The following is a 17,620-nucleotide window of genomic DNA, read 5'->3' on the forward strand; positions in this document are numbered from 1 at the left end:
CACTTCCTGGCAGTAGGACCACGAAACGAAGATCAGCCCTGCCGGTTTGGACCTTGAAGGTCCAGTACCGTCGACCCAGCTTTAAATGGGTACCTGGAGAAATCTGTAGAAGGTAAACAGGAAGGGTGTGCGAAAGCGCAGGATGGTTGGCCCCCAACCCCCCATTGCACTTCCTGGCTGAAGGGCCAAGAAACGGAGATCAGCACCGCCGGTAGGGACTGTAATGTCTAATGCCGTATCCTTTACCTTTACCTTTACAGTTTCTCAGCATGAAAAGGGGGGTTTACAGGGCCAATACCTCGCATTGCATCTTGGTTAAGCCTGAGAATGATTTTAAAACGCTCAGATATTAAATAAAAGGAGATTACTCCGTGTACAATGGGGACTAACTCCTCTTCAATCCCTCACTCTTTACGTGAAAGTTCAAATTTGTGTCTCAATAGTTTAAAAACAACAGCGGAAACAGAATTAGAATGAGAAAATTTTAAAATAGCTAAAAAAAATATTAGCCTTACGAGCGAGGGTCCGAGGAAAAGACAGCACCCCTTCATACGCGGAAAAATTTCTGTTCGTTTTAAGTTTGAATATTCCTCCTTGATTTCAGTAGAAAAAAACTTGTTTATTTTCTATTTTACATGGAGCGTAGTGCATGATATTCCCCAGTCATAGCGTCTTCTAGCCTGGCTTAATCCCTGAAATAATTTTTTATCCTTGGACATCTTGGAAAAGTCTCAAGTTCCTTATATCTTGGGACTAAATTCCTCCGGAAATTCTTTTCCACTACAAAACATTCCCGTTATTTTTATGGAATTCTATAGGGGTTTTAGCTTAAAAATAATATTGCATTTCGTTTATTTGATTTTTACTTCAGGTGAGGCACAAAGCTTTTGCTTTGAATATATCGGAATTGAGGAAGAGTGTATGCAGTTATGTTAGCCTGAGTGTTAGTCTATATTAACCTATACTAGATTTTGTTTTGAATTTTTAGCTATAGTTCTTCGGATGTGAGCCTTATTTATTTTTGTTACTTCTCCTTTAGTTGTAGTCTGCAGCGTTTCTAATCTTTGTGTGTTTATCAGTTTGGTCACGTCTATTTCCGGCTGATAAGGGTTTCAGGACATTGAGCCAAAATAATTGGGCTTTGTTGCTGTATAATTTTTCATTGTCTTAAATTAAAACCTTTACATTTGACTTGCATATTTTCATTTCAGTTTTATACAACCAATATCATTTAAGACCTTATTAATATAACCACTAACTCTTACAACATATTTTAGAATATACTGTTCTACTCTTGACAACTATTCTTTGAAGAAGTAATTTTGGAAAACAGATCTGCTGACGACAGGATTGTATAAAGATTGTCAAAATTATCAGATATCTTTTTGTTTACTATCAAAAAAATTCCTGATTTTTTACGAAGTGTCTTCTGCTTTGTTTAAAAATTGTACTTAAAAGTCAGAAAAAGAAACACAACATGTGAACTAATTACATAAAAGGGTGCAGTTTTTAGAAATGAAATTACGACATGAATTAGTCGGGAAATTAAAAGGTAAATTATACGCAATTAAATTAATGCATTATAAGCTTTATGAAATCTATAAATTTTTTTGCAATTTCTTAAAATTCGGGATTTTTTAATGTTAAACACAATTTATTTTCTACGTGTCATGACTAGTGTTGAGTTTTCTACGTGTCTGAGTTTTGAGTAACACATCCTTGCATTGAGTCTGAATCACGTTCAATGAGCACAGTGAGTTGCCGAAAAATTGAGATTTACTTATTATTTTATAATATGCTATGAACAATTTCTTATTTTGAAGTTCAGTAAGAAAAAATTACTGGTTCCAGTGGATCATAAGCAAACTCAGACTGAATGTGTTATGTGATTCAAAAGGGAGTCAGGCGAGCTACAGAAATTTTCCAACTTTTTCATCAGACGCTCAAATAATTTCGTTATTTGATAATACACTATCAAAATAATTCATTATTTTGAGTGATTAAGAATTAGCCTATAATTTTCGCTGAGTCTGACTTGTGTTGAGTTGATAAACAGAATGAGTGAATAAACAGGCACGCATCAGGCTATCAAAAACTTCAAAACATTTTTATTTAGATAATTTACGGTACTTCTATTACGTAAAATCAATTAGTCAAAATTAAAACTACAAGTCGGTCTGAATTGCATCAATTCTAAATATAACTTCAGTGAGCCGTGGGTAAATTCAGAAATGATTCTTGTTAGATGTTTAAAACTTTTTTGCCAAGTTTTAGTGATTCAAAACATTGGTTTCCTATGACTTATAATTGTATGGAGTCTGAATGAGTTCAGCGAGTCAGCACGGGATCAGTGAGTCATAAAAAAATGAAGGTGTTTCTCCTGTTGATTTTTAAAATAATATCTTATTATGAAGTTCAGTGGGTCAAAAAGATGTTTTTCAGTTAGGCCTACTCCAAGTCGCAAGGAGTCGAAGTGAGTTCAAAGAGCCCAGTGAGTCATAGAAAAATGTTTCTTATATAGTTGTTTAAAGCAATTATCTTTTCTTGTTAAACTTTAATAAGTAAAAATTGTTATTACTGTTACTCAAAATTGCATTGAGTCTGAATGAGGTAAGTGAGCTCAATGAGTCTGAGCTAAGTGAGCGCAAAAATTTCAAGCAGTTTATCTAGATGTTCCTTCGGAAGCGTAATTATCGCAAAATATATATATATATAGTCTATGCAAAATGAACGGTTATTATGGACAATTATTGTGGTTTGAACAAGTTCATTTGTAAAAGGCCCCGTTTTTGTATGTAAAGTCTCCCATAGATACGAACCAACTATTAAAGAGGAGGTATGATTTACAGGTTGGTGAAGAAGCTTGAATATTTTTGGAACCAAACTTTTTAGATTTCGGTTGATTCCTTTTAAGAAGCGTTGGTCCAGAGGGAAGTTACCCGTTATTTCAGAGATGTTGGTTGTCCAATTGCATTTTTTTTCCCTTTTTTCATATTCAGTAAGTTAGAATAAGTTCAATAAATTCACAAAGCCATAGAAAAGGCTAGGAATGTTTCAGCAATTATTCTCAACGGGCGTGTTAACTATTATTTTGCTGCATTATAGATTTCCCTTTGAAAGAAGCAGAAAATTTTTAAAGGAAAAAAAAGGGGAATTATTATAGGGAACAATATATTTCATTCTTTCTGAAATATTACTTGACATTTTAGTACTTCACTTTTTTGTTCTTAATTCATTTTATTTTTACTTTTGTTTTTTAGTTTACTTTTTAAAATTTTCTGCATTCTTTTACAAATGGGTGCTCCTTCAAATGTGTGTTCTTGTACTAGCCAAGATCTATCCCTTATTTTTGGCAAGTATACCAAGGAAAGATAAGTAATATTTTTAAATTTTCGGGAATGGACAGCAGGAGCTATTATTTTCACAGAGAAAACAAAGTTTTCGGGAAACAAAGCTCCGTCACTGGCATAGCACATAACTACTAAGCCAAAATAGCCTGAGCCAAAATTTCCCTTGAAAACCTAATCGTCTGGATTCTTGGGGGGAGGGATTACTAGAATACGAGGGATGGTGTCTTGAAAACGACTTCTATATTTCATAGGCGTCGCTCATAAATTTATCACCTTCTGTGTGGTTAGGCTGCCCCTTATCACTCACAGACTTGATTTGTGATGTAAAACTAGGAATTGTACTGGTGAAACTGAAGATCCCTTGGTAGGATCCTTCCCCTCTTCCTCCACGTACAGTTATGTCCCAAAAATCTGAGCTGATGTTACAACAATAACAGTTAATATGAAATATTCAAAATAATGATCAATATGTTACTGCATGTAAAAATTTAAGAAAATTACCGTCTTTCATTGCAAATTAAGTTCAACACTTTTTCAGCATTCCCGAAACAAAACACATGGCGAGTCACAACCCAGCACAGGTGAGTCACAACCCAGCTCACCACCAAAGTTCTTTAGACAACTCCGCTCCTTAATGAACGGTTAAAATATATGATTTTCGTAATTATGATACGTAATATGATTCCGTAATTACCAACAATCATTGTCATTTGAATTAGTTTATTCATTTTAGGCCTCACTTTTATATGTAAAGTTTTCCGTACATAAATGCCAACTATTAAGAAGAAGGTAATTTTTTTTACGAAGGGAGTGTTAACAGCTTTGAATAGATTGGAATAGAGGTGGAGCGTGCGTAATTGTGTAGGCCTCAGGAGGCTTACTGCAATAAGTTGTTACTAGTAGTAGTAGTGAATTCTTTTTTATGTAAGTGGAGATGCTTAAAGACTCGGAAAAGCACTTTTTTATACCCAACTTCTTCAATATTCTCCAGTGCCCTTTAGACAATACTCGATTCAGGGTTAAGTCCCGCTTCTGTTGTGGGACAGAATAAATTCGTTAAGTTTTCACTTACATTTATGCAAAAGTGTCAACCCGAAAAAAAAAGACCGTTGAAGTCAAAATAAGCCTATATTTAAAATGTGCCTTTTAAAGTTTTAAACCCCTAATTTCCGGCAATATTTAGCACCTATCTAATCACTCACAAAATCTTCAGCAAGTAGATGAAAAAGGGGACACGGGGGGGGGCACATACTGACGATTCATTCTAGCAAATCAATTTTTATGCGTCCCACAAAAAGATCAAATGATAGTGTAAAGAGTGAGAGGCTAAGGGTAACACCTGGTTAAATGCCCAGTGTACCACTGAATAATATAATAAAAAAAGGAAAAATATACCAGTAATTTTTTTTTTAATAAAGGGGCCAATCTCTGCGTTGGCGAAGCATTCACGGAAGTTCTGTGAAACTGAATATGATTTAGCTACGTTTTAATTCGTTCATGGTTCGTTGATTATCTTAAAGAAGAGTGACACGTCCCAGTCAAATCTAGCATAAACTAGAACATCCCCAACAAATCCTTTAATGACTCTTAGACTCCTTAACAGCCGGAAGAGCTAAAATAAACTTTAGAAGGCTTAAAGGTTCTCTAAGCCATATTGGCATAAATTCCAACTTCAGCTTTTCAAAGCTTATAGGAGAGTTTACGATTCACTTTGCTGAAAGACTAAATCCCCATTTCATCTGAAAAAATTCTCTGAGGGCAGTAACGACCATAGAAAAGCATGGCAAAGTAATCAATTTTGTCATCAAACCACATTCTCTTCCTTCTTCTGTCCCTTCACATGTTTGATTGACGAGTGAATTGTAGAGGGTAAGCAAAACATTTAAAATGTTTTTGTTTCCTGTTTTACAGATATTGATAAAAATACAATTCAGCTGTAAGTCCTTCTTCTTCTCTACCTGATTTTAGGTCTGTCTTACCTTGGACCCACAAGGACCTACAAGGGCCTTCAAGTTCAAACTTCTTGACCTTGTTCCTGACCCGACGAGACTTATCAATATTTCTCTTGAAAATGGTGGATTCCTACTCGCTTTAAAGTGTGTTCATTGCATAATTGGTTTTAAAGGTGGATCACGGAATGATCCTGCAAGTTGTCGTCCCATTTCTCTTTTATCTATGTTTAGTAAAAATTATAAAAAGTCCGCGAGTTGTCAACTTCTACATTTTCTCAATTATATTCCTTTTTTTGTGATTTTTTGTTTGGTTTTAGGGTAAAGCAATCAACTGATCAAGTATGAGTAAGTTTCGTGAATTATTTACGCTCCGGTCTTGATTGTGGTCTGATACCGTTTGCTCTATTCCTACTACTTTTACTAATAACTCACTGCATCGCTAAGCCGCCTGAGACCAACACAGCTACGCACGCTCCTCCTCCGCCCCAACCTATTCAAGACCTCCCTCTTTACACTCTCCTAAGAAGTTACCCTTTCCCTTAAATCGTTTCTTGCCACATATTGCCACTCCATTCGGGTCGACCTGCTTTTTGTCTGGTGCTAGACGATCTTTGACAAGGACAAGGACAATCTTTGACAATCTATCATTCATCATCCGCAGAGCGTGTCCTAGCCATCTCATCTTTTCCTCATTAGCCAGATTTTTAGCCAGTTTTAATATTGCTTCTTACATTTAGTTGAAAAAACTTGTCTTTTTATTTAATCTCTCATCGTTTTTTAAATAACGCCAGGAAATCAGGCTCCATCTCCAAGGAAAAGTCCCCCTCCCCACGGAGAATGTTCAATGAATATCGTTTGGACAGTCTAAACCTGGTGAAAGTTTACGTCGGAAAATTACCCTTAATACCCCCACACATAAAATTGAGTTGGTAAAGTGAAAGCAAGACATTTAAAGAAATGTCGATTATGAATTTTGACAAATTCCCCCAGTATTAAATTTTCTCTGAAAAATTCACCCCCTGGAAACTTCTTTCTCCATGGAAAATTCTCCCCAGGTAAAATCCCTTGAGCAGAAAATTCGTCCTTCCGTCCCCGCCCCAAAAAATGTATGCACACTTCCCAATAACAAATACCATACGTAAACAATGGGAAAATTTATAACTTAAAAAACTTTCCCCAGTGGCTGTGAGGGGTCATGTTATCTCCAAAGACATAGTTATTGGGCCTCTCAACTATGCTGAACAAAATAACTATATAAGAATTTTGATCGTACGATTTTGGGGAAAATGTGGCGTGGGAGGGGGCCTAGGTGCCCTCTAATTAATTTGGTCATTTAAAAAGGGCAGTAGAACTTTTAATTTCCGTTAGAATGAGTTCGCTCCCAAATGTTCAACTTATCTTCCTATTCTTCCAAACTTTTCAACTGTAAAAACCCACCCTGGGCCTTGGCTATTCTACTTTAACATCTTCACTGCCCTAACCGTCCTTACTAATAATACTACCTAGGTAAGTGAAGCTGTGTACTTGATAGTCCTCCTTGTTGCCCAGCATCACCTCTTTACCATCACTTATTCGTAGTCTTAACGGCTTAGTTTCCTTGACATTAATTTTAAAACCTATTCTTTCACCCTGAATTCACAAAACCTCTAAAAGTTCATTGATTTTGCTAACAATTCCAACTAGGATGCTTCAATCGTCAGTATCATCACAGTCTATGTGACTTTTGCTCCCCATTTGATTCCGTGTTTTCCCAATGCCTTTGCTGGGCTCCTTAGGACAAAGTCTACCAAAATAACCCTCTTCAATACCTTGCTCTTTACACTAAATCTTGAATTGTGTCCCAATTCTTTAAGAATGACTCCTGAATCACAAAGGCTGTAGAATAAATAGTTGAAATTACTAAAAATACTTTAGGGTAAAGAGTGAAGTATTTTGGAGGAGATGAAACCCCTTATTTACGTAATAATTTATGTTCTTTTTAGGTTTTACTGCTGCTCCTTACTTCCAGCTGATTTTTTTTTTCTCATTGTTTTTGCTTTTAAATAATGCTAGAAAATCCTAAAGCCCCTTCATGGAAATTCTTTTCCCTCGTGATAAATTCCGGCATGGAAAGATCCTCCCACATAACGTCCTCCCCCGACCCACATCCCCCCTTCAACACGAAGAAGTCCCCCTGAAAACGTCTGTACACTTCCCATTAACCCTTACTTTTGTAAATAATGGTCAAAGTATGTAAGTTGCAGCCCCTCCCCCGGGGACTTTGGGGGATCAAGTCGTTCCAAAAGACATAATTATTAGGTTTTTCGATTATGCTGAACAAACTGGCTATCTCAGAATTTTGAGCTGGTGACTTTGGGAAAAAATGAGCTTGGGAGGGGGCCTAGGTGCCCTCTAATTTTTTGTCACTTAAAAAGAGAACTAGAACTTTTAATTTCCGTTAGAATTAGCCCTCTCGCGACATTGTAGGACCACTGGGTCGATACGATCACCCCTGGAAAAAATAAATAAATAAACACGCATCCGTGATCTGTCTTCTGGCAAAAAATGCTAAATTCCACATTTTTGTAGATAGGAGATTGAAACTTCTATAGCAGGGTTCTCTGACAAATTGAATTTTATGGTGTGATTTTCGTTAAGATTCAATGACTTTTACAGGGTGTACCTCCCTATTTTCTAAAATAAGACAAATTTTCTCAGGCTCCTAACTTTTGATGGGTAAGACTATACTTGATGAAACTTATATATTTAAAATCAGCATAAAATGCGATTCCTTTGATGCAACTATTAGTATTATAATTCCGTTTTTTATAGTTTCGGTTACTATTGACCCGGGTCGCTCCTTACTACAATTCGTTACCACGGACTGTTTGATGACCCCTGAATCACAAAGGTCGCAGAATAAATAGTTAAAATTACTAAAAAATACTTTAGCGTAAAGAGCGAGGTATTGTGGAGGAGACAAACCCACTTATATACGTAATAATTTCTGTTCGTTTCAGATTTTAATACCGCTCCTTACTTCCAGTTGAAAAACCTTTTTCTATTATTTATTTTCTCATTGTTTTTTTTTAATAATGCTAGAAAATCCTGCGCCCCTTTTATGGAATTTCTCTTTCCCCATGACAAATTCTTTCAAGGAAAGATCTTTCCACTTCACTCCCACCTTGGGGGACTAAGTCGTCCCCAAAGACATAGTTTTTATGTTTTTCGACTATGCTGAACAAAATGGCTATCTCAAAATTTTGATCCGTTGACTTTGGGAAAAAATGAGTTCCCCTCCAATTTCTTTGGTCACTTAAAAAGGGTACTAGAACTTTTAATTTCCGTTAGTATGAGCCCTCTAACGGCATTCTAGGACCAGTGGGTCGGTACGATCACCCCTTGGGAAAAGAAAAAAACAACAAATTAACACATACCAGTGATCGGTCTTCTGACAAAAAAAGTTCCACATTTTTGTAGATAGGAGTTTGAAACTTCTACAGTGGGGTTCTTTGATACGCTGAATGCGATAGTGTAATTTTCGTTAAGATTTCATGACTTTTGAGGGGTGTTTCCCCCTGTTTTCCAAAATAAGGCAAATTTTCTCAGGCTCGTATTTTTTGATGGGTAAGACTAAATTTGATATATTTAAAATCAGCATAAAAATCCGATTATTTTGATGTATCTATTAGTGTCAAAATCCTTTTTTTAATACTTTCGTTCACTATTGAGCCGGGTCACTCCTTACTACAATTCGTCGCCACGAACTGTTTGACCAGCTAGTAACCTCATTTTCTACCTTAACCGCAGCATTGCTGTTCCCGTACGTAGCACTAATCACTTTAATGTGCTTATTTGGTATATCATCCAAGGATAGGACCTTCGCTAAAGCTCTTCTATCAGCTAAATCAAACGCTTGTTCATAATCTATAGAACTGAAGAGGTGTTTGGTGACTCTGGCACTTCTCAATTATTAATCTAAGGGTGAAAATTTGGTCGACGTATCTTCTACCTATCCTAAAACCACAATTTTCTTCTCTTTTTAGTTTATCTATAGCATCTCTAAGTCTAAAAAGTATCATCATACTAAGTAATTTGTTTCCAAGAGAAACCAGGCCAACACCTCTATCATTACCACACTCATTCTTATCATTTTCTTTATGAAGGGGTTTAATTAGAGTTTTCCTTACATCGTTAGGTATTCACCTTTTTCAAAAATCATATTCACAATATTCCACAGTTCCAAAAATTTAGAGGTTCCTCATACTTCCCCATTGTTGTTCGACTGTAACCCCCCGAGTGCTTGTATTATGATGTGGGACAAGCTTCCAGAATTTACTCGGAGTTACCTCCGTTCGTTTCGGATGTCATGGATTCCGTGCCTCTGGAATGGTTTTGGACGTTTTCTAGGGGGGGGTTTTTTTATAACTTTTTTTTCTTTTCAGTAACTTTAGTTTCATGGTTACGCTACTCCATTGCTTAGTATGTGATTTGGGGGATTTTTGAGGTGGAAGATAGGTTTTTTTTTCATGCGTATTTTATTTTTTTTTTATTTTTTTTAGTTAAACAGTTGGTGGTAACGAACTGTAAGCAAGTAGCGACCCGGCTCAATAGTAACCGAAACTCTAAAAAACAGAACTTTGATACCAATTGGTAAATCAAAAGAATCGGATTCTTATGCTGATTTTAAATACATAAGATTCATCAGTTTTAGTCTTACCCATCAAAAGCTACGAGCCTGAGGAAATTTGCCTGATTTTCGAAAAAAGGAAGAAACATCCTCTAAAAGTCATAGAATCTTAATGAAAATCACATCATCAGATTCAGCCTATCAGAGAACCCTGTTGTAGAGGTTTCACCCTCCTATCTGCAAACCTCCTCCCAAGCTCATATTTCCCAAAGTCTCCGGATCAAAATTTTGAGATAGCCAATTTGTCCAGAATAGTCAAAAAATCTATTATCTAATGTTTTTGAGGACGATTTAATCCCCCACAGTCACCCACTGTCACAAGGGCTGTAAGTTAGGAACTTTGCCCATTGTTTACATATGGCATTCGTTATTGGGAAGTATACATACATTTTCATTGGAAATTTTTTTGTGTGTGGGGGGGGGGCTCGGGAAGCAGGATGCGTGGGTGGGTCTCTCCATAGAGGAATTTTTCTTAGGGGAAGACAATTTTTCATAAATGTGGTGACAGATATACCAACATTATTTAAAAACGGTCGTTTTCGACCATTTAAAAACGGTCGTTTTTGATTTCATGAATGTAATGTTTTCCTATTAAGCACAAAAATGCAACAAAAATGATAATCATTTTTACAATAAGCTCTTAAGAAAGCAAAATTCCAAAGTTCAAGTTTTTGGGACGCTGGGAAAAAAAATAATTGCAATGCACAAGAATATAAAAAAAAAACTGTAGGTTTCGCTTTCAAGCTAGTACAGTTTGATGATTTTAGGTATGCTTTTAATACTTCAATATTAACGAGAATTACAAAAGAAAAATGTCTAAATTCAAGCATTGGGAAGGCCAAAAATAGCAAAAGCAAAAACAGCAATAACCGAAAAACGCCAAAAATCAAAATATGAAAAAAAAAACCAGCTCTATGTTTATTTTAAGGCTGAAAGGGCTCTGAAACGTCAGTACATTAAAAATGTACGATATTCAGAAGAATTACACAAACAGAACTGTAAAATTTGAGATTTGGGAAGCCAAATTTAACAAAAATAACTTTAGTCTAGAAAAAAGGCTCTAGATTTTACTTACAAGCTGGAGGACTTTAAGAATTCCAGGGATGGTTTTAAAATATCCAATATTTAGAAGAATGGCTGATGTAGTGTGAACGCTAGTTGTGGTTCTTGTGACGGTCACCTGATGCGCTGACATCCTCGAAAATCTATTGAATCTTTTCCTATAACAATAAAATAAAATAGTGGCAGTTCTTTTCCTAGTATATATATATATATATATATATATATATATATATATATATATATAGAAAAAAATAATACGGCATTGGACTTTACAGTCCCTGCTGGCGGTGCTGATCTCCGTTTCTTGGCCCTTCAGCCAGCAAGTGCAATGAGGAGTTGGGGGCCAACCATCCCGTGCTTTCACACACCCTTCCTGTTTACCTTCCCCAGATAACTCCAGGTACCCATTTAGAGTTGGGTCGATTCTGGCTGAGCTTACAGAGTCAAGCCCCTTACCCCCGTCCCCAACCAAATAATTGGGTAAACTAGGATTCAAACCCTCGCTCTCTGGAACAAAGGATCCTAAATCCCGCGCACCAATCCACTCGGCTAGGACGACCTAATATATATATATATATATATATATATATATATATATATATATATATATATATATATATATATATATATATATATATATATATATATATATATATATATATATTATATATATATTTATATATATATATATATATATATATATATATATATATATATATATATATATATATATATATATATATATATATATATATATATATATATATATATATATATATATATATATATATATATATATATATATATATCCTTAAGCCCTCCAAACTTCAAACATTTTTGTTTATCAAAAATACCGTAGTTCGTGATTAAAGCTTCTTGTTTTCGACGCTTCATAAAAAACACCAAAGAGTAACTAATTTTTTGCCTCCAACTCCAGGAATATATAATTATATTATATAATATATATTATATAATATATTATATATCTATATTATATAATATATAATTATATTATATTATATATAGAAAATATATAAGCATCTATTTTCCATTTCTTCAAACACTGAATAACTTTATGATGTTTCAAGCTTGGCCACCCCACTATTTATTATTATTTTTTCATGCTGGATTGGGCTTTCTAATAATTTAAATTTTTCGGCTTTCGGCCCTAATGGGTGCTTCCTTTGCGGTTTGAGAACCTTGACAACACCACTGAATGACCAAAATAACAAAAATTCTCCAGGAAGGTACCCACTCATAGCTCATAAATCAGCGGTAGTTTGTCAAAAATTTAATATTCTATTTTGTGTCTAACTGTTACATTCTTTACTTTGCTTAATATGTGGGGTAACGTTTAAGGCTTGTTTAGTGACTGGTTCGCAGAAAGGAAAACATTGAGAAAACAGAAAAAAAAATTGAGAAAAGAGTCGAAAAGGTTTTTGGTCTTATTGTAGCCCACTGATTTGTGACATTTTAAGTAGCGCTTAAAATATTCTTTTGGACTAACTATACTTCCATTGTTTTATACTTTACCTTCTAGCTATAAATTATGCTTGCTTAAAACACTTTTTTTAAGTCTATGTAGCTACAAACTTCGCAATTTTCACAAAATTCGAAAGTTATATAAGCAATTGGCCTTGCTCTCTCACCAATCCTTCCTAAAAACGGCCTCCTCAAGGACGATTGCGGAAGTTTTTCAAGACAGATAAGCCTTCAATTGTTTCAGAGAGAGGGAACAATGGTTTCAACAAAGTTAGTTTCTTAGAATATTCTCATATTATTTCTTTATTTTGTAAAACTTGCCTATATCATTTTGTTCAAGATTAGTTTTCTAAGGGAGGAAGACTAAAAACCTCTGTTCTACTCAACGGGAATTCTTGTGACCCTCCAAAAAACTTCTTTTCTACTACTAACAACTCACCGCAGCACCCAAGCCACCTGAGACCAATACAGCTACGCAAGCTCGTCATCCATCCCAATATATTCAAACCATCCCTCTTTAAACCCTCCCAGGAAGTTCCCGTTTTCCTTAAATCTTTTTATGACATCATTCTACCCCAACCGAGGACGACCTGCTTTCCGTTTAGCCCTGGACGGTTGGCCAAAAGGACGACCATCGGCAATCTGTCATCCTTCCTCCGCAGAACGTGGCCTGGCCATCTCATTTCCTTTCGTCTCATTCTCATAAAAACAAGAAACCAGTCATCGTTGCCAGTTAACTTTTTCAGTTTTATGCAAAGTTTGATGGCCACAGTCTAGGTTAGGTTGGACTAGCTCAGGTTAGGTTTCTAGCCCATTGCAGAGATTTATAACCTAATTTAACCTAACCCAACTTATCTAACCTAACTTTAACTTTTCCCCTCAAAGCTTGCATTAGATTGAAAAAGCTGATTTGTAAAGCTAATTGGATTTAAGAAGAGAAAAGGGACATTCACCGGTGAATGTCGACATTAACCAGATTTCAGACATTCATAGTAACATATATATGTAACATATATATGTAACATAGTAACATATATATGTAACATATATATGTAACATAGTAACATATATATGTATATGCTTGGTGTATCAGTACTTTACTCGAGGGGACGAATCATGGTCATCAAATACGTTAATCCTAATCACCGATACTATCACGTTTTTTGTTGTTGTTTTTATTTTTTGAACAGTAACTAAAATATTTTGAAGTTCAAACTACAGGATAATTCACAATGCTCAGAATACAGCTGTAACTAGCTTGAGTAATTTAAATGAACTTAATTAGATTAATCACCTTAACAGTGCCAAACATGAAATTAGCTTTAGCAATCAAATCCAGGAATCTTAAAATCAAGGAAAGGGCTACGTTTCGGACATTCAGTCGCACTTTTTGAAATAAAGGGAGGCGTTACTGACCCCCCTGGCCCCCTACCACACTGAAATTCTGAAAACTACCTTAAAATCATCACAAACACTTTCTTATCTCGTTCTTAAAAGCGTTTTCGATAAAGGTGCAGAGCAACAGCTCTCTAAAAGGAAGCATATAAACAAAATAAAGTAGCACAATCAGATTCCTTATTTTATACTCCTTTTCAAAATCAATACATTAGTCGGGGGTCGTTACCCTGACAATTCACTATTACCTTCCCCTAGATTTGTATTTGTCTCACTTAGATTCACTTCGTATAAAGCCCGTGAAAACCGGTTATTGCCTCATCTTTGCGATCCATATTCTCGATTGTGTACCATATAATACGGAAAAACCTTCAATTGTCCCACCGACTACCCCACCCTACATTTTGTCAATAGTCAACGCTACATTTTTATTTATTTTTAGCAAACATGATATTATTGTAAGTTAACTAAAAATGAAGTTTCACCAGATGTGATATCAGTTTTGTTCTATATTTATATTACGATAAACAATTAGGCTATCAAACCCGAAAACCAATCACTATCCGCAGCCACAACAATCTATAAGAAACCTAAGGGAGAGGGAAGGGGGAATTTTTTCAGTTTTAAAATGGAGATACGGAAAAATGTTCTTTTCAAAATCTAGTGTTTTTTAATGATAATAGAAAGAAAGTTTTTTTTCTAAAATCTTGGGTGGGGGTATCTTTTCTTTCCTTCAGTTTTATCAAGACGAACTATAAGTGAAACAAAGCCAAAATACAGCCTATATTGATAGTGGCACGGATTTTGTTAAAAGTAGTGAGGGGGTATTTGTGTTTTCTTTTTATTATTATCCTCAATGGAAATGCAGCAAGGGTATTTCTTGATATGTGGGAGGCAATACCAACCCACCCCCCGCAATTGACGCCCCTTTCTTTTTTCAGCCCAGCGGTACAACTACAAGAAATATTATGAAACCCTTTATTCATATTAATTTTTAATAATCATAGCATTACCGCGAATTAACTAAAAATTAAACTTTATTAAATTACGCCAGCAGTATTTTTCTTCATTAGTAATACCAAAATAAATTAAAAACGCTCAAAAGGACAAAAATTGCCTTTATTCACAGTGACACAAATCCATAAAACTTGAGGGAGGGGGAAAGGAATTTTTTCGAATAAAGATACACAAAAATATATTTTGGTATTAGTCCGCAATTAAGCCAAGCAAAAGGAAACACTAGAGTGTTCTGATAGAAAATTTTAAAAAAATCAAAAATGATTACTTATAACATTACCAAAGCGCTTCACTTTACTCCCCCCCCCCTCCTCCCTCTAATGTAAAAACACCTAGTACAAATTAAATATTTTCCATGGATTTTTCTGTTTCTTGATTTTGCTCACGTTGCTTCCTTACCGTTAAATCTGTTTGAAAAAAAAGGAACGATGGCGAAATGCATTAAATGTATATAATTCGGGACATTATTTGCACATTAGGGAGGGGGAGTAAATGAAGTGTAGTACTCTTAGGATAAATAGGTAAATTAGGGCAGTTTATATTTATTGACCTACGAATTGGGTAAACATACCAGCCGTATGTGATAATATAATAATCACTTTACTCGGAAATTCAATTTTAAGCCCATTACTTACCCTCAAAGATGATACCTTTTTCCCTTATTCGGCCTATATAAAAGGACTAAAAACAACAATTCTTACTTCTTTATAAGCATATTGATGAAAGTAAAAACATTTTCACTGTAGCTCAGCCATACTTTTCCACTACCATCCTCTGCCTCATGTGCGAATATATAGTACGAATTATATATTTTTTATTTTTTTTGTTTTCTGTTTCGCTTTTTCGTCATAGTTAATAGTATTTATCGTAGTATAGTATCATATAATAGTATACCATCATAGTATAACAATCATTATTAAAATTTTTTCTTCGCAATTTTTTAATGGTGCTAAGGACGGAATAAATATCTCTAGAGTAAAGAGTCAATAAACCCTCATTAATATTCTAATTTTCAGACCAACTGTCTGGAGTACAGAATTAAAATGGAATAGTTGTGGGCATCAAGTCATGGCTAATTGTAGAAAAAGCCAAGACAGATAGAATAATATATTTTATATGTTTTCTGGTTCGCTTTTTCGTCATAGTTGATTCAATTTAAGGGTAAACCAATTTAAATTGAAGTCATAAAACAGCAGTATATAAGATATATCTAAAATTAGAGAAAAAGGTATCATCTTTGAGGGTCCTTAATAGACTTAAAATTGAATATCCGAGTAAAGTGATTATTATATTCGGAAAAGGCGAGTGGTAAGTTCACCTTTTCAGTAGGTCAGTAATACAAACAGTCTCAAATTTACCGAAAGATGTAAACAAGTATTAAAGGATTAAGTTAATTTCTGAATTGTATCGTGTTTCTATTTGATCAGGCCTTAGTGTAGACTTATACCCGTATTTTCCGATATAGGGAGGGTGGCATTTGCGTGTTTTTTTTTTTAATGTCATCCTGAATGGAAATACAAAAGGCCATTTTTAACAATATATAGGCAATTGGTTACTTATATATTAGCCAGTACACTCTCGAGAATTTGGATCTATAAAATCAGACAATAAAAGGTTTATTGTTGTCTGTATACGCAGACAATTAGCTTCGGCTCACTGGAAAACTACATTGCAGCTATGTTTTAACTAATGTTTAGTTAGCTACATTTTAGTTTAGTTTAAATTTTGCATATAACCCCTCTATACTAAACCCCCCACCCCAACTCCCTTAATACGCAAAAATGCAGCCGAAATTATTTATACCCAATCTATATCCCAAGCGTCTCAGTTGTTTAAACCCCATACTTGTAGATCCGAATTCTCGAGTGTGTACTGGTTAATCGATGACTAGCGGTAATCTCTCATTCCTCCACAATTGAAGCTCATTTCTACCCATCATTTATACTTTTTATCCCTACGGTACACCTACGACAAATAATGTGCAACCCTTTCATTCATATTAATTTTTAGCAATTATATTATTATCAAAAAATTCACAAATATTCACCAAAGGGGTGAGGATTATGCTTGGCAAAATTGTAGACACGTTTCTTTTTGCTATTTTGGAAAGAGGTTATGTTAGGAAAATGACACTTTCAATAATGAAAACAGGGCCAAAAAGATACCCCGGGAAGATATTGCCAATCTACTAGACGTATTTTAACCCTCTTCTGATTTCTAAGTCTTAGAAATTTGCCTACTTGACTAGTCTATACATATCTCTACCTATATTGCTTTTACAACAAAGATACACAAAAACATATTTTTCAAAGCAAGGAAGAGTTTACTTGTATTTATTTAACGATTATTTATAATGAAAATAAAAAAGGGTACTTTTTCAAAACATCTCAGGGGTACTTCCCCCCTCTTTTTATCCACTTTCCATACTTTTTTTTACCCTGCTAGTACACCTACAACACCTATTGCGCAACCCTTAAATCCACATTTATTTTTAGCATCCATATTATCATAAATTAACCAAAACTTAAGTTTTACTTACTTGTGCTACCAGTATTTTTCTTTTTTAGTTATAAAAAATGATTTTATGATACACCAAATTCAGCCACGCTCCACGCCTACAAAAACAACTAACTTTATTTTGGAAACCATCAGATTTCGATTCAACTGCAATGAGATATGAGAATTGGACGTGC

At 34.8% G+C, this 17,620-nt stretch overlaps 1 protein-coding gene across 1 annotated transcript in view; it reads right to left on the reverse strand.

The window, feature by feature from the left end:
• LOC136028401 (uncharacterized) overlaps positions 1-17,620 on the reverse strand; it is a 31,881-nt gene extending 14,261 nt beyond the window's left edge. Inside the window, exons 1-2 of the mRNA XM_065706222.1 lie at positions 17,467-17,620; positions 11,047-11,191 (exon numbers count right to left, since the gene is read on the reverse strand). Of these exons, the coding sequence (XP_065562294.1) occupies positions 11,047-11,166 (120 nt within the window). The 5' untranslated portion in view covers positions 11,167-11,191; positions 17,467-17,620. The remainder of the gene's footprint in view (positions 1-11,046; positions 11,192-17,466) is intronic.

Source organism: Artemia franciscana, chromosome 6, assembly GCF_032884065.1.
Source record: "Artemia franciscana chromosome 6, ASM3288406v1, whole genome shotgun sequence".
Taxonomy (NCBI): Eukaryota; Metazoa; Arthropoda; class Branchiopoda; order Anostraca; family Artemiidae; genus Artemia; species Artemia franciscana.